This window comes from Bufo gargarizans, chromosome 5 (genome assembly GCF_014858855.1).
Source record: "Bufo gargarizans isolate SCDJY-AF-19 chromosome 5, ASM1485885v1, whole genome shotgun sequence".
NCBI classification, from domain to species: domain Eukaryota; kingdom Metazoa; phylum Chordata; class Amphibia; order Anura; family Bufonidae; genus Bufo; species Bufo gargarizans.
In genome coordinates, this window is record NC_058084.1 from 313,086,340 (window position 1) to 313,105,210 (window position 18,871).

At 42.0% G+C, this 18,871-nt stretch overlaps 1 protein-coding gene across 3 annotated transcripts in view; it reads left to right on the top strand.

Annotated features, from left to right (window-relative positions):
• The window catches only part of EXOC2 (exocyst complex component 2), a 188,672-nt gene that overhangs the window by 119,430 nt on the left and 50,371 nt on the right, over positions 1–18,871 (top strand). For all 3 annotated transcript variants that reach the window (XM_044293024.1, XM_044293023.1, XM_044293025.1), the window contains exons 13-19: positions 796–864; positions 3,950–4,107; positions 5,662–5,783; positions 7,768–7,829; positions 13,335–13,415; positions 14,017–14,076; positions 15,841–15,902. In XM_044293024.1, coding sequence (XP_044148959.1) covers positions 796–864; positions 3,950–4,107; positions 5,662–5,783; positions 7,768–7,829; positions 13,335–13,415; positions 14,017–14,076; positions 15,841–15,902 — 614 coding nt within the window. The remainder of the gene's footprint in view (positions 1–795; positions 865–3,949; positions 4,108–5,661; positions 5,784–7,767; positions 7,830–13,334; positions 13,416–14,016; positions 14,077–15,840; positions 15,903–18,871) is intronic.

The following is an 18,871-nucleotide window of genomic DNA, read 5'->3' on the forward strand; positions in this document are numbered from 1 at the left end:
TATATATTAGTGAGTTGTATTCATTTTTATGTGAAGCACATTAGCTGTACAGCCCCTTTTAAAGCACAAGCTCGCCTGTATATAAGTTGGGTACAATAGCTATAAATTATAATAATATACCACTTTATAATATATCTTAAAGGGCATCTGTCAGCAGATTTGTACCTATGAAAGTGGCTGACCTGTGTTACATGTACGCCTGGCACCAAAAAAGTAATCTGTGTTGGTCCCCTACTCCACACTGATGAGGGGAAACACCCCGAAACAGCTGTCTGTGGATGGATAACTGGCTTAGGTCTTCCCCTGTCACATCCTTAAGGCTTGTAAAAGAGCGGGATCTCGATATAGGGGTCACCTAATATGGGGGATCTGGTGATCTCTATAATAGGGACACCCCTTTCTTGGTTTTCCTTCCTTTGAGGGATATCTGGCTTTCACTGTGTGGAAGAATAACTGGGCCTCCACGTTTATTTTGCATATCCATGTTCATATTTGCCTGCATGGCTGAGAAAAATGAAGTTTTAATATATGCAAATAAGCCTCTAAGAGCAACGGGGGAGTTGTCTTTACACATAGAGGCTCAGCTCTCTCTCCCACTTTGGCAGGGCCAGGCAGGCATGATCAAATTTACACGGTTTGGCCATGTCAATCGAAGTGGAGAGGACACAGCAGTTGCAACTGACAGCCAACTGATGGGTGCCAGATGCAGGACCCTCAATGTGCCTCTTTAAATATTAATGTAAAAAAATATAAGACTTTAAATATTTCTAACATTTCTTTTTATAATCCTGTTAGACTGCAGAAAAATCTGGCCAAATGGAGAAATACAGAAAAAATGCAAAACAAAAGCCAAACGATTTTAAGGTAATAAGTTAATAAATAGCTGAAGTATAGTTATATGTAATCATAGCAATGTACTAATCTGGTAGAATTCCCGACAGCATGTCAATAATGACTTGTAATTATGATACCAATGATGAAAAGTATCTTTTTGGACCCAATGATAAAGACTAGTGCGAATGTGTAATGGATGGAGTTGTTGCTCAGAGAAATAAGTAAGGCTAATTTCACATCTGCAGCAGGGTGATCGGACACAAACCGCAACATGCAGCTGCTTCTGTTCGACCAATTCTCAGCATTTTCGCTGGATTCTCTGCTGGCAGGGCCGTTTCTAGGGAATTTTACCAACAGAGCGAACATTAAAAAAGCCCCCCCCCCCCCCCCCACCACCACGGGGGGTTGTCTCACTTCAGTAATATATATAATAATAGCTTATCATACTGATACATGATAAGATACAGTGGTTCAGCCCGCAGTATCATACACAGCCTTTGGCTGCAATCAGTAATATTTTCCTTTTTAATCTACCACTGCATTTCCAGTAACAGCCTTCCCAGCACACGATGACAGCCCCACATACCTCTTACATCCAGTGACATCTCCTTTGATGTACATGTTCTCTTTCCTCATCTTCTCCTTTCAGACCTTCAGACCAGACCATCATTTTTCAGACATTTTTTGTCTCTGCAGTTTGACAAAAAAAATCTTAGTTTACTACTTTTCCATCATACTCCCATCTTCTGGACAAATCATCCTACTACCCCCAATACTGTGCCACTGTGCTCCCCAATACTATACTGCAGAAACCGATCAACCCCCTGATATTAGTACCACACAAAGCCCCCCCATATAAAATACCCCTTCTTTGTGGCCTCAGTAGGTGCCCCCCAATAATGTGCCAGTAAGAAGAGCCCCCATAGATGCCCCCCAATCATGTGCCAGTAACAAGTGCCTCTCCATGCCCCCACCATCTTGTGCCAGTAACAAGTGCCTCTCCATGCCCCCACCATCTTGTGCCAGTAACAAGTGCCTCTCCCCCCCCCCCCCCCAATCATGTGCCAGTAACAAGTGCCTTTCTATACCCCCCCAATTATGTGCCGGTAACAAGTGCCTCTCCATGCTCCCCTCCCATCATGCGCCAGTAACAAGTGCCTCTCCATGCCCCCCCTCACCTCCCCCAAATCATGTGCCACAAGTATTGTCCTGTATAAAAATAAAAAACACTTATACTTACCTCCATGGCAGCAATGCAATGCAGGCCTCTTCTGGCCTGTGTCCCGCGCTGTACGGCTCAGGCGGCCTGATGACATCATCCCTATCAGAGGAACAAGGAAGGGCGACCCCTCTCCTGCCCCGCTGCAGCACAGCCATCTGTATCGCTGTCCTGAGGACGGTGATGCAGATGACTATGGAGATGAGCGCTTCCACAATGGAAGCGCTCATCTCTCCCGATCTGCTCTCCGACCGTTGGCGCCCCCCTCTTCTTGCTGGAGACACGCGCGCCGTGCGGTCGCACCCCTCACCCGGCTGTAGAAACGGCCCTGTCTGCCAGTCCCCATTATAGTTAAAGGGGTTTTCCAGCCTTTGATATTGATGACCTATCTTCAGGATAGGTCATCAATATCTGATCGGTGTGGGTCCAACACCTAGCACCAGCTGCTTCCTGGTCTTCGCACTACGCCAAGTCTCCTGTGGAGCAATGACGTAGTGTAATTACAAGCACTCCCTCCATTCATTTGAATGGATCGGGTACTTGTGTAGAGGATAGGTCATCAATATTAACAGCTGAACAACCCCTTTTAATGGGGCTGCAGGCATTCAGGTTGCCGGATTTGGAAAATTTCTCTCCCGGAACCGCCCCCCGGAATTTCTGCGACAGATGTGAAACTAGTCTAAGGGTGCTGCCACACATTGGGACAGATTTATCATTAGCTCAGGTCAGAATAATGGAGTGAAAAAGTCCCCAAAAAAGTCCCAAACGCTAAAACTGCGCACAAGTTTGCGACTTTTTTCTGCTCTGCACTATGCTCGCCAGTTTTCTGAAAGTGGGCGTGTTTTCTTGTGTACATGAATCTCTAGACAAATTTACTATTGGGACTATTTAAAAAGTCGCAATTTCACTCCAGTGAGGACCATGCTTATGTTATGAGACTTTTTAATAGAACATGCAACTTTTTCATAAAAACGTGCAACTTTTTCGTAAAGATGTGCGACTTTTGTAAAGCTGCTTACTGATGTATAAACTGCTAGCGTCAAACCACATTTATTACAGTCTTAAAGGGACGATCATAAATCTGACTTGGCTAAAACTGACTTTAGCCATATGTGAAAGTGGAGTGAGCTGTCAGAGTCATGATAAATCTGGCCCAATGTTTTTTTTTTTTTATGCAGTTTTTGAAGCCAGAACCAGAAGTGGATTGAAAAAGTGGAGAAGTTGTATCTACTTTTTAATACTTTCTCTCCTGTTATAATCCATACCTGATTTTGGCTTTAAAAGCTGCATCAGAAAACCTAAACATGTGGCAACACCCTAAGGGCTCTTTCAGAAGAACGTGTTCTGTACAGAAATCACTCTCCGTGTGTGAGCGCGATTCCCTGTTATGGACAGTGCTCGTTTCACAGGAGCACACAGCATTATACGAATTTATAATGCTGTGTGTCTCTGCATGACCTTACTTTTACAGAATTATACTGGCAGCGTTATGTCACTATGATTTTGTAGAAGTAAGGTCATGCAAAGACGCACAGCATTATAAATCATTATAATGCTGTGTGCTCCTGTGAAACGAGCGGTGTCCATAACTGGGAATCACACTGGCACATTGAGGGTGATTTCCATACTGGACACGCTTGTCTGAAAAAGCCCTAAGGTTCTAGCAATCCGTTTTCCAGGTTGCAAATTGAAATCAGGAATGTGTCATATCCTAGTGAGGGCAGCATAGAGTTGATGACAGAATCCCTTTACGAGATGTGATGCCACATGTTTTAATTGTAAATCCCACAGTACAGTACTTTGTTTCTAGTTGTCATTTTGACTTTCCCGCTTAATATCATCCTTGTAATTTGATCATGTATTTTCTTTTTTTTTCTGTTTTTTTTTTGTGTAAAGAAAATGATACAAGAAGTGATGCAGTGCTTGGTGAAGCTCATTCGCGGAGCTTTACTTCCAAGTACTCTTGGCCAAGAGGATGTGATGATTTATGGAGGTTGGGGACTGAAGGCTGATTTATCTGGACATTGGTTAGCTCATGTTGTTCAGACCTTTAGGTAAGCTGGGTGTGCGATTTATCATGTAAGTCTTTTAAACAATTGAGATGCTTCTTTTATTATCAGAGGCAAACAGAAAGGAGAAAAGTTACTAACAAAGCCATGTAGGAGGTCCTGCAGTAGTTCAGTACAGTCATCTTTGTATTTTACTGATTTTGGGCTTAAAATAATATTTCAATTAGTCTTTATTAAAAAGTTTCAACAGTTTGTTTACTCAGCCTTTCATCTCAGCAGATTATCTTGCCTAAAGTTGCCCTGACTGCTCCATGTGAAGCCCTTATCTCTGAACTCCTGACAGCTCATAAACACACATTTTAAGCTTTATTCTTATCCATTTCAGTCAGTCTAGCGATGAGAGCTGCAGATCCAGCAATCAGAGCAGCAACCTGACGGGTTCAGTGTGAAACTGAAAGCTAGATAGTCTACAGACGCACTGAAAGTGAAGGCTGAGAAAACAAAGTGTTTAATGAAGACCCACTTAGTCAAAAATGAGTAAAATGCAATAATAAAACCACACAAATGTTTTTGGGCACGTTTATAGAGCTTGCAGCCCTTTTCATGCTTGGAATTGGTGCTCACGAACACTTGCCCGTATGTGCAGTCTCTATATTACTATTCCGCTGAAGTTAATCAGTTGTGGAATTTTTATCAACTTTGTAAAGATTTTCAGAAACTGAGATTGTGCAGCTGACAGCTGGGCCATCCCTCCCGTCTCCATCGCTGTATGCACAGCATTCACTGTGCATGCAGATCAGGCAGTGGCACGGTCGCTTCCTGTTCTGGTCCTAGCATTTGTGATTGCTGGGGGTGGGGTAACTCGGTATACCCAGTTCAGCTCTACCATGAGGCTCAACAGCCTTGTAAAGCCTCTGATGGCTGCATTCCCCCTGTAAATGGGCCTAGTATGTAATCAAAATGAGCAATAAGGAAAAAAAAATGAATGGAAAATGCCTCCTAAAGTCTTGTATGACCTTATGGGAGGGGCACAAAATGTAAAATGAAAAATATAAAAAAAAGACAAAAAAATTATAATAATTATAAACTAGAGTATACAGCAGCTTCTAGCCCTACCGCTAGCAGCTGTAAGCTATATATCCCCCATATCAAAATAACTGTAATGGAAAGGGAATGCAATGTTAAAAAAATATATTTTTGTTGTACTTTGTGCTATTACAAAAAATGAGAAAAACATTTATTTTTATAATTTTTTTTTACATTTTCTGGGTATAAAAAATAAAAACCAAAAAAAAATAAAAATAGAAATTACAAAAATAAAGTTCTGTGTATCACCGAAAAAATACAAAAAAATTATAACAGAACGGAAAAAGCCCATGTACTAAAAAAAAAATGAAAATGCATATGGTCAGGATGGGGGTTAAATGGTCTTAAAGTGGTTAAAAAAACGTATGCAAATTTAAAAGTTATTTGTTGGACTACTCGAAGGTCAGCATGAGCTACTATATATTTATCATATATTTGTATAATCCTCACTTTCCTCACTAAATTTTTTAATAAAAATAATTTTAATTATCATTTATATATTGGTGTGTTTAGGCATACGTATGAATCACTAATGGCTCTTGAGATCCCCAATGATATCCTGCAGGCTATACAAGACCTCATATTGGAGTTGCGGGAAACTTGTGTCAAGGTCACTTTGCAGCATACTGCTGAAGGTATATTTGTCTGTATATTTGAATTTTTTGGGTTACACATTTTCACTTTTTTTTGCACACTATTGGGCTAGTTGGGATATCTTTTATTTATTTTTCAGTTATACACATAGGGTTTGAATCTAGTTATGGTTTATGGGCATCCTCTTATAGTTAATATTCGTTACTATGTGAAAAATAGCACTGGCATTAGAAAACGGGTACAAAGCCCTAATACAGCAATGATAGGTGTTGGCTACAGGTTATTTTGTTTTGGTAAACCACTTTTGACAGCACTAGTCAAATTCAGTTTAAATATATGTGCAACTCGGCAGTATTGTGAAGATAAAAGGGGAATATTGGCTTACGTCTAGGGTTTTACAGTACTTTAGGAGTGCTAAAGTATTATATATAATCCCTCCATTGATATAGTTCATATGGATACATTTACGAGTACATGGATAAAATAGTGCTATGCTCTATACGTCTAAGGGTGAGCAAAATGGCTAGCATCATTGTGAAGGCAGATAGCAAGGATTTCAATTACTTGTTTTGTATTCTCAGAGCTGGACCAATAGTGAATATTCATATGCAGTCTTTTTTTAATTAAAGCTGTTGTAAGGTCCTCCAACTTTCCAGCCGTTATCCCTGTTAGTAGCACGGCTTACAGAGTGTTGGGGTAAAAGATAATACTTACCTAGCTTCTATTACTCCATGGCTCCTCTTCCAATCTGCTGGATCAGAATGGATTGGGCAGGAAGACACTATTTTATTTTTTTACTTTATTTATTGATAAATAAATATTCCAAACATTTTTCATACAAATAGATTATTTCTAATTTTTCCCCCCCCAGGAATACCCCATCCAATCCCCCTCCCTCCCTTTGCGATGCGTCACCTAGCGCCCACCGTTGATAAGACCAGGACAAATCCCTAATGGAGCGTAGAGTGGCAACCTAAAAAATCCATCTTCCCCATACATTCCGCCTTCTCTCTTCACAATTCTTTTGTTTATATAGAATATTTTCGAATCTCTTGACTTTATTAACCAAATTTAACCATGAGTAAACAGTAGGAATATTAGAAGAGAACCAAACTCGAAGACACTTTTGAGTGACATCTTCAGCTATGCCTATCTGCTCCATTCACTAGACGGTACTTGCTAGATCAGCTGACCAATTATTGTGTATGGGGGGCCTCCTGACTCTCCCCCTATGGCAGATGTCTGGGGAGATAAGGGTGGCGGACATGTTGAATTTTAACTGGCCAATCCAGCGTCTTCTTCCCCTCTTCCTAATGTGAACACATGCATACTTGGCTGATTCAAGCATGTAAGTCAATGCAGGTATTTGGAATGATAGTCTAGAACAAGTGTTCACCCGACAACAATCTCTAAAGGGGTTGTCTCACTTCAGCAAATGGCATTGATCATGTAGAGAAAGTTAATACAAGCAAGCACTTACTAATGTATTGTTATTATCCATATTGCTTCCTCTGCTGGCTGGATTAATTTTTCCAATTTTTCCAATTTTTCAATTTTTTTTACATGATACACCGCTTGTTTCCATTTTTCCACCCTCAAATCCATCAGTGGTGGTCGTGCTTGCACACTATAGGAAAAAGCATCAGCCTCTCTGGTGGCGGGGACCATGGGAGCGCACATAGGCTAGTGCTTTTTCCTATAGTGTGCAAGCATGGCCACCGATGCTGGATTGCAGGGTGGTCTGTAACCATGGAAACGAGCCGTGTTTCATGTGATGAAAAAATGAATCCAGCTAGCAAAGCAAGCAATATGGATAATAACAATATATTAGTAAGTTGCTCGTATTAACTTTCTCTACTGAAGTGAGACAGCCCCTTTAAGTGTTAAACTACTACTGGGGCCCCCCCCCCCCCCCCCATGTTGCCGCTGGAGAGAATCAGTAACCTGTATGTAACAGCAGCATCCATTACCTCAACTACCTACATGACTCCAGCAACATTAATTACTTTATTATTCGTTTTGCAGAGGTCAAGAAATTGGCGGACAAAGAAGACTGGATGGTCGACAATGAGGGTTTAACAGCTTTGGTATGTTTGTCTCTAAATGTTGTACACGTCTTAGGCTACTTTCACACTGCCGTTTCTGGGTCTGCCTGTGAGATCTGTTTCAAGGCTCTCACAAGCGGCCCAATGCATTCAGTTCAGCCCCAATGCATTCTGAATGGATGCGGATCCGTTCAGAATGCATCAGTTTGGCTCTGCTCCGCCTCCATTCCGCTCTGGAGGCGAACACCAAAACGCTTCTTGCAGCGTTTTGGTGTCCGTCTGGCGGTGCGGAGCCCTACGTATCCGTCCTGAATTACAATGTAAGTCAATGGGGACGGATCCGTTTACGTTGACACAAATATGGTGCAATTGTAAACGGATCCGTCCCCCATTGACTTTCAATGTAGGTCAGGACGGATCCGTTTGACTTGCACTTAGACTTTTTTTTTGACTAAGTGATGCAGACGGATCCGTACTGAACGGATACCAGCATTTGCATTTATAGGTGCGAATCCGTCTGTGCAGATACAAGACGGATCCGCACCTAAGGCAGGTGTGAAAGTAGCCTAATGGTAGTTCCTGCACAAGGTGCGCATGTCCTCCAGATCACTTGAGATTAAACACAAAGCAGTGGCTTAAACCATACTTAAGAGCAGTTTGTCCAGACAGTCTAGCAGGTTTGCATCTATACATTTAGCTGTGCTCTCCATTGAACCATGCTGTTTCTACTAATACACTGTGTGCACAATTATTACGCAAGTTGTACTTTTGAGTATTCATTTTATTTGTGAACAACTACAGTGCTGTCGGTCAATCCAAAATGTTACTAAACCTCAAACCTAAATGTTTAGGAAAGTGAGGTCTTGGTTTTCTCAGGAGAACATCTATGTGTGCATAATTATTATGTAACTAAAGGAAAAAGGGAAAGTTCCTGTCACTTGTTTATTTTCATCTAAGTGCGAATAATAAACAAGTGCGAATAATTTACAAACAAACATTTCTGACTTTTCAAGAATAAACAAACAAATCGGTGACCAATATAGCCTACCGTCTTTTCGATAACTGTCATAAGCCTTCCATCCATAGAGTCTGTCAGGTTCTTAATCTGTTGACGATCAACTTCTTGTGCAGCGGCCACCACAGCCTCACAGACTCTGTTCCTTCACCGTAAATCTCCCATTTAGGAAGGGCCCACAAGTTCTCAAAAGGATTTAGGTCAGGAGTGGAAAGGGGCCCAGGTCTTTACTGGCTAGCCATGCAGTGGAGTACGTTGATGAATGTGATGGAGCATTGTTCTACATAAAATCATTGTTTTCTTGAAAGATGCAGGCTTTTTACTGCGTCTTCTAGGTTTGGGAGTTGATTTTGAGTCCATCTTCATCACAAAAAGGTCCAACTAGCTCATGTTTTAATTTAGCTCATTTATTAATTCCGTGTCGCATTCTTGACTTTTCAGAGTCAGTTAAATCACTTTTTTTCTCCCATTTTGCCAGAGGAAAACAAGCTGCCTATTAATTAAGCAGAAAAATAATGATATGGTCAAAATAATCACTTGCCTAATAATTGTGCACATAGTGCATATAATATATAAAAGGCAAACTGTGTTGCCAAGTACTCACTTCTCTGATTTGGCTGCAACTGTCACATTGTATAACCAATACATAGTCCTAACTGTAACAGCTGAGGCACATCTTCTCTGTCTGCCTCTCATCTCCCTGCATGGTGCATTCTAATAAATGTACTCTTTCACATGTAAACTGTACTTAGTGGAGTAGATTTATCAAAATTGTCAAAAAAAAAAATTGTTGCCCACAGCAGCCAATCACAGCGTAACTTTCACTTTATCAGAGCAGTTTAAGAAAAGAAAGCCAAGCTCTGATTGGTAGCTGTGGTCAATAAGCACTGTTTTTTGACAGTTTTGATAAATGAGGTCCATTATTCCATTATGTAATGTATAGTAAAGGTGTGTAAATTATACATCTCAAGTATCAGCTCCCTGGATTATTTATGAAAATGATCTATGGTAACAGAAAGTACATTGTGCATCTCCAGTGTGTTTTGTGTATTAATTTATATAATAAAAGATATGAAGCAACCATTGGAAGGGGGTTCTGGCGTTCTGCCCTGGGAGGATGATCTTCCTGCAAAAGATTCTGCAATTAATATTTTATTATTTCATGAAAAATGAGTTTTCTATTCCCCATTGTATTTTTTGCACAATGGGCATGCCACAGAGGGGACAAAGTAGTGGTATACTCGGGGGACAGTAATGGGATACACTTTGGGGCAGCATTGTGGCATATTAGGTGGCAGAGTTTTCCAGAGCCCGTTGTATACAGGGGGCCGAGTGGTGATATCCTTGTGCAGTGATGGCATACAGGGGGCCGAGTGGTGACACACATGGACAGTGATTGCATACAGGGGGCAGAGTGGTGACACACAGGGACAGTGATTGCATACAGGGGGCAGAGTGGTGACACATATGGACAGTAATTGCATACAGGGGGCCGAGTGGTGACACACATGGACAGTGATTGCATACAAGGGGCTGAGTGGTGACTCACAGGGACAGTGATTGCATACAGGGGGCCGAGTGGTGACACACAAGGGACAGTGATTGCATAGAGGGGGCCGAGTGGTGACACACAGGGGACAGTGATTGCATACAGGGGGCAGAGTGGTGATATCCGGGTGCAGTGATGGCATACAGGGGGCCAAGTGGTGACACACAGGGGACAGTAATTGCATACAGGGGGTCGAGTGGTGACACACAGGGGACAGTAATTGCATACAGGGGGCCGAGTGGTGACACACAGGGGACAGTGATGGCATACAGGGGGCCAAGTGGTGACACACAGGGGACAGTAATTGCATACAGGGGGCCGAGTGGTGACACACAGGGGACAGTGATTGCATACAGGGGGCAGAGAGGTGATATCCGGGTGCAGTGATGGCATACCGGGGGCCGAGTGGTGACACACAAGGGACAGTGATTGCATACAGGGGGCCGAGTGGTGACACACAGGGGACAGTGATTGCATACAGGGGGCAGAGTGGTGATATCCGGGTGCAGTGATGGCATACAGGGGGCCGAGTGGTGACACACAAGGGACAGTGATTGCATACAGGGGGCCGAGTGGTGACACACAGGGGACAGTGATTGCATACAGGGGGCAGAGTGGTGATATCCGGGTGCAATGATGGCATACAGGGGGCCGAGTGGTGACACATGGGACAGTGATTGCATACAGGGGGCCGAGTGGTGATATACGGGTGCAGTGATGGCATACAGGGGGCCGAGTGGTGACACACAAGGGACAGTGATTGCATACAGGGGGCCGAGTGGTGACACACAGGGGACAGACATTGCATACAGGGGGCAGATTGGTGATATCCAGGTGCAGTGATGGCGTACAGGGGGCCGAGTGGTGACACACAGGGGACAGTGATTGCATACAGGGGGCCGAGTGGTGACACACAGGGGACAGTGATTGCATACAGGGGGCCGAGTAGTGCCACACAGGGGACAGACATTGTATACACAGGGCAGAGTGGTGATATCCAGGTGCAGTGATGGCATACAGGGGGCCGAGTGGTGACACACAGGGGCAGTGATTGCATACAGGGGGTCGAGTGGTGACACACAGAGGGGACAGTGATTGCATACAGGGGGCAGAGTGGTGATATACAGGGACAGTGATTGCATACAGGGGGCAGAGTGGTGATATACAGGTGCAGTGATGGCATATTAGGGGGCAGTGGTTTCTACAGCCTGTTGTATTCTTTAACACAACGGGCTTTATAGCTAGTATGTATAGTATACATTTTCTGCTCCAGTATCACAAGACATTGCCGCTGTGCATCTACAAACCGGATTCCAAAAAAGTTGGGACACTAAACAAATTGTGAATAAAAACTGAATGCAATGATGTGGAGATGGCAAATGTCAATATTTTATTTGTAATAGAACGTAGATGACAGATCAAACGTTTAATCCGAGTAAATGTATCATTTTAAAGGAAAAATACGTAGATTCAAATTTTCACGGTGTCAACAAATCCCAAAAAAGTTGGGACAAGTAGCAATAAGAGGCTGGAAAAAGTCAATTTGAGCATAATGAAGAGCTGGAAGACCAATTAACACTAATTAGGTCAATTGGCAACATGATTGGGTATAAAAAGAGCTTCTCAGAGTGGCAGTGTCTCTCAGAAGCCAAGATGGGTAGAGGATCACCAATTCCCACAATGTTGCGCAGAAAGATAGTGGAGCAATATCAGAAAGGTGTTACCCAGCGAAAAATTGCAAAGACTTTGCATCTATCATCATCAACTGTGCATAACATCATCCGAAGATTCAGAGAATCTGGAACAATCTCTGTGCGTAAGGGTCAAGGCCGTAAAACCATACTGGATGCCCGTGATCTCCGGGCCCTTAAAAGACACTGCGCCACAAACAGGAATGCTACTGTAAGGGAAATCACAGAATGGGCTCAGGAATACTTCCAGAAACCATTGTCAGTGAACACAATATACCGTGCCATCCGCCATTGCCAGCTGAAACTCTACAGTGCAAAGAAGAAGCTATTTCTAAGCAAGATCCACAAGCTCAGGCGTTTTCACTGGGCCAGGGATCATTTAAAATGGAGTGTGGCAAAATGGAAGACTGTTCTGTGGTCAGACGATTCGAAGTTCTTTTTGGAAATCTGGGACGCCATGTCATCCGGACCAAAGAGGACAAGGACAACCCAAGTTGTTATCAACGCTCAGTTCAGAAGCCTGCATCTCTGATGGTATGGGGTTGCATGAGTGTGTGTGCAATGGGCAGCTTGCATGTCTGGAAAGGCACCATCAATGCAGAAAAATATATTCAAGTTCTAGAACAACATATGCTCCCATCCAGACATCATCTCTTTCAGGGAAGACCCTGCATTTTTCAACAAGATAATGCCAGACCACATTCTGCATCAATCACAACATCATGGCTGCGTAGGAGAAGGATCCGGCTACTGAAATGGCCAGTCTGCAGTCCAGATCTTTCACCTATAGAGAACATTTGGCGCATCATAAAGAGGAAGGTGCAACAAAGAAGGCCCAAGACGATTGAACAGTAAGAGGCCTGTATTAGACAAGAATGGGAGAGCATTCCTATTTCTAAACTTGAGAAACTGGTCTCCTCGGTCCCCAGACGTCTGTTGAGTGTTGTAAGAAGAAGGGGAGATGCCACACAGTGGTGAAAATGGCCTTGTCCCAACTTTTTGGGGATTTGTTGACACCATGAAACTCTGATTCAACATATTTTTCCCTTAAAATGGTACATTTTCTCAGTTTAAACTTTTGTTCCGTGATTTATGTTCTATTCTGAATAAAATATTAGAAGTTGGCACCTCCACATCATTGCATTCAGTTTTTATTCACGATTTGTATAGTGTCCCAACTTTTTTGGAATCCGGTTTGTAGTTACAGAAGTGACTATGTATATTCATTATTACAATGTGTCTATATTTTCTTTGTGCTTATGTCATTTTTATTATATTTTAACTTTTTCTAGCCATCACAGTTTGAGCAGAGTGTGACCCAGGCTTTACAATCACTGAAAAGTGTCATAGAATGTAAACCCGCTGAAGCAAGTGTAAGTATATTAATACATGAGGGTGATGCCTGCTTGCGTTTCACTGTGCATTTTTTTTCTTGTATTTTCTAACCTGACCATCAGGACTAGTGAAAGGGGTTGTGTGGTGAGTTAATATTGATGACCTGTCCTCAGGATTGGTCATCAATATGTGACAAGTGGGTCTTTAACTCACAGCACGCCACTGAACGGCTGTTTGAAGGGGTAGCACACTCATGCAAGTGTTGCTTCGTCTTCACAATTACCTGTGCGTCATCTCGCTTGTAGAGGTGACGCAAACATCTGTAATTACACTGCGCTGCCTCTACAAATGAGGCCACATGTAGGTGATTTTAGCTCTCAAAGGCTGCCTCTTTAAGGCTACTTTCACACTGCCTGCCGGACCCGTCAAAATGTATGCCAACTGATGGCATTTGTAAGACTAATCGGGATCCTGATCTGTCTTACAAATGCATTAAAAATGCTGGATCCGTCTTTCCAGTGTCAACTGGAAAAATAGATCCGACATTTATTTTATTTTTTAATTTTCGGTCTGTGCATATTTGTGGTCATACAACATACAGTTCAATTTGTTCTTTTCTTTGATAATTTTTTTTTACAGATTTTTCAGCATCAGAAAACACAGGAAAGAGTGTGCACTCTCTGCATAAACATAATCCAGGTCTGTAGAAATGATTTCATTACGTCAGTGTTAGGAAAACCTGTCTTCCAAACTTCCACATCCTTTCACTATACAGTATACAACACGAGTGTGAGCTAATGGGTCCCAATATACTGTAACTACAGCACATTTTACCCAAGAACCGACAAATGTTTTTTTTTCCAAATGCATCCCAAATTCCCAAAAAGTTGGGACTCTGTGTAAAATGTAAATAAAAACCGAAAGCAGTGATTTGTAAATTTCATAGATTTTATTCACAACATCACACAGAACACACATCAGTTGAAAGTTAGACGTTTTACCATTTTATGAAAATGGTAACTTGATAGCATCAACAAAAAAAGTTGGAAGTGGGCCATGTCTACTACCATTGTGTAGCATCCCCTCTTCTTTTAACAACAGTCTGTAAATGTCTTGAAAGTAAGAAGACCAATTGAGAGAGGAATGTTGCCTCATTCTTATCTGATGTAGGATTCTAGCTGCTCAACAGTCTTGGGTCTTCTTTGCTGGATTTTTCATTTCATGATGCGCCAAATGTTTTCTATTGGTGAAAGGCCTGGACTGCAGGAGACAACTTCAGCACCTGGAATCCTCTTCTGTGAAGCCATGCTGATGTCATGGATGCAGTATGTGGTTTAGCATTCTCTTGCTGAAATATGCAAGGCTTTCCCTGAAAGAGATGTTGTGCGGATGGAAGCATACAGCGTGTTGTTCTAAAACCTCTATATACTTTCAGCATTGATCGTGCCTTTCCAGATTTGTAAGATGCCCACGCCATCAGAGATGCAGGATTTTGAACTTTGCTCTGATAACAAGCTGGATGGTCCTCCTCCTCTTGAGTCTGCAGGATACGGTGTCCATGGTTTCCAAAAAGAAGTTCTGATTTTGATTAATCTGACCCCAGAACAGTTTTCTATTTTGCCTCAGTCTATTTTAAATGAGCGTTGGGCCAGAGAAGACTGCAACATATCTGGACCGTGTTGATCTTGATATTTGGCTTCTTCTTCTTTCACTTGCATTTGTGGATTTCACAGTGAACTGTGTTGACAGACAGTGATTTCTGGAGGTGTTACTGAGCCCATGTAGTGATTTCCAGTACATAAGCATATCTGTTTTTTTTAATGCAGTGCTACCCGAGGGCCTATGGATCATGAGCATCCATTATTGACTGTTGGCCTTGTCCCTTACACACATGGATTTATCCAGCTTCTCTGAATCTCTTGATGATATTATGTACTGTAGTTGTGGGATGTTCAGTCTTTGAAATTTTATGTTGAGGTACATTTTTCTGGTAAAACTCTGCAAAATCTTTGCCTTTGAGAAACTCTGCCTCTGTAACATGCTCTTTTTATACTAAGTCATGTGACTTAGTAGCAAATTGCTCTTAGCCGTTTTTTATTAGTATCACTTACTTTTCCTGCCTTTTGTTGCCCCTGTCCCAACTTTTTTTTGATGCTTTGCTGCCATCAATTTCTAAATGAGTAAATTTTTCCATGAAATGGTAAAATGTCTCACTTTCAACATCTGATATGTGTTCTATTGTGAATAAAATTTGGGTCTAGGGGATTATTTACTTTTTCCACACTTTTTTGTAATTGGGCTTGTAAATCTACCTTCCAGTGCACTGAGAAGAATTGGTGTTCACATAATATTGCAGCAACAATTATTGTGCAGCTGTAACATATGAGTATATGGTTTTATATTTGCTTGCCCATTATTGATATATCTTTTTATGTTATCCTTTTATTTTGTTTTTTAAACCAGGCCTTCATCTCTACCCTTGAGTATCTAAGTAACAAACCTGAAGGAGATGTGGATACAATGCAGTATGTTATTTTCTTACAGATTATTTCTGCCTTAATTACATGTATCAACTGTATATATACATTATATTGAAGTATCAGTGTGAAACAAATTAAAAGAACAAGGTTCCAAGGGCACTTTCATGAGCTGTTTATTAGATGCCATGGTGCAACACTATTGATCGTAGTGATAAGTACCATTATGAGAACTCCACTGGTTATGGCTTGTATTCCCGCTGGCTAGGTCCCAACCCAATAATCACTGTGCAGTAACAGGGATCCAAAAATTAATAATATATACTTACTTGTAAATAAATAAATTCATAACATAGACAAGTGTTCCACAATTGAAAAACACCCATGAATACCACTCAAAGGCTATGTTCACATAACCTTTCTGATCTACGTTTAGTGTGTACTTAAGGAAAGGTCCTGACGTTCATGTCAAACATGTCCTTAGTATTCTATTGCTAGAGGGAGGCCAAAAGAGTGTTCTTTTGGTATCTCTGGCCAGTTTGCATCTGTATACTGTAAAAAAAAAAAAAAAAAAGTAGTGCCCACTCCTAATAAATATTTATATATATATATGTAGAAAAAATGGGCAGCACTCCAAATAGTAAAAAATACAAAAAGTCTTGGGACATGCAACGTTTCGGCTCCAGACAGGAGCCTTCCTCAAGCAGTCCTGCTTGAGGAAGGCTCCTGTCTAGAGCCGAAAGTCGCATGTCCCACTGGGGTAAATAAAGACTTTTTGTATTTTTTACTATTTGGAGTGCTGCCCATTTTTTCTACTTTGTATTTTTGGATTGGCCTTGATCCGTGTTGGGCTGTTGCACCCACCAGCTTTCATCAGGGACGGTGCTGCCACTGCTTTTCCTTTTTTTTTTTATATATATCAAATATATAGAATATATATAAATAATCCATTTAGTGGATGCCGTTATAGGCTACAAGTGACAGATGCCACTGTATGGCCTCCGCCATGAGCCTCCATTAAATGGATACGTTTGGGGAGCTTATCAGTGGAGGTCCTACCCTTCCTTTGGCTTTGAGCCCCCATTTCCGAAGGGATGCCAACATTGCCACCACCAAGTTGTCTTGATTCGCACAGCCAGCATCCCCCACCGGCCATGACACCAGCTACCACAGTGGGGGCAGTGAGGTAGAAAGTCCGGCTGCAACACAGGTAAGCAGTGGGATGGGGATCAGTGTGGAGGATCAGGTGAGGGCCATGTGCTAGCCTGGGTGGATGTCTGATATCTGGGTTCTGTACAGCACAGTCTTTGGGAGAGTTAAAAGTGGAAGAAGGGGCTGTGTAGGCGACATATCCCACCGTATGCCTTTTTATAGTGAGATATGTTGCAGCCTTCCATCGGACATATACATCGTGAGTGGTATACCTTTTATGGAAGGGTCGAAACTTGATGTGAACCAGAACCTAATACTATATGCACAATGAAGTAACACAAAGCTTGATATAATAAGAACAATAACAACAAATTAAATTAATATTGGGTATATAGCAATCCATGAATAAACATGCAAATTGATACACAGTTCTTATGTGACTACCCACCTGCACCTCGCTGTCCAGCGCTTCCAACGTGTGTTTCAACATGTAATATAGCATAAATAACCACAAAGCATCAAGTAAAGTGGTTACTTGCTGTTACCGTACCTTGCTTCATTAGAATACCTTGCTCCTATTAGCGCTAGTCTCTGTTTCATCACTTCTCTGTTGCCTTCTGATATCTAGAACAGTGTAGTCTGAAGCGCTACTTTTGCCATTAAAAAGTACATAAACCTGACAATTTTAATGAATGTGCACCCTCTATCACAAACAAAAAAAAGAAATACAAATGAAAAGTTTAAAAAAAAATCTGACCGGGGCCTATTTTTTCTAGAGATATAGGTTAAAGTTTTTCTCATAGTCTTACTTTTCTTCATTACGTCATAGTCATTTCGCAGCAGACTGTTTAAGTGGTAAGCGGAGTGTATTTTTCCTGCATACAAGGTAAAATAGACCGTTTTAATGCATTCAGCATATTTTAGTGATTAGCAATCTCCACCAACCTACAGGGTTAACCCATAAACAAGTAGCAAAGTGCATTTCTTTTAAATTGTTTGGCTGTAAATTTTACATTCTTGGAAAACTGAATTATGGTTACGAGATACTCATGACACCGCAGTGATGACTTTTCAAGACATATATGTGCTTAGTGTTCAACTGTAAGAAAAATTGGATTTTTTGTACTCACCGTAAAATCCTTTTCTCGTAGTAGGCATTGGGGGACACAGCACCATGGGTATATGTCCAACTACCACTAGGAGGCACTAGACACAAAAAGTGTTGGCTCCTCCCAGGTGGGCTATACCCTCTCCACAGGCACGAGGCTATTCAGTTTGTACCAAAAGCAGTAGGAGAGAGAAGAAAAGCAAGGAACCAACAACTCCCGTACCGGGAAAGATCAAGAGACCAGCCCGGAGAAGCGGAAGAAAAAACATAGGGAGGGATCTGTGTCCCCCAATGCCTACTACGAGAAAAGGATTTTACGGTGAGTACAAAAAATCCAATTTTCTCGTGCATGGCATTGGGGGACACAGCACCATGGGACGTCCCAAAGCAGTCCCTGAGGGAGGGAAAAGAAGAGACGCGCCACCGGTTGGGCATACAGGTGCAGGAGAACCATGTGACCCAACGGGAAAAAACACGAGATGGGCAAGAGGTTCCATAACAAGGAAGAAACCCCAGAAGAAGCAGGGAAGACTGCCAGCACCCCAGGACAAATGACTGGAAGAAAATCCCAAATGCAAGAAGGTGGCAAAAAAATTAGGACAGCACCGCGTGGTGAAACTACCCAACGCTCTACATTGTTCCAGACCCAAAAAACCTGTGGCCATCCCCTGAAAGGCCAGGGGAGAAAAGAAACAGGGAAGCACCGAAAACCAAACGAGTGGGGGAGCCATAGCAAGGCTCACATGTGAAGGGAGGG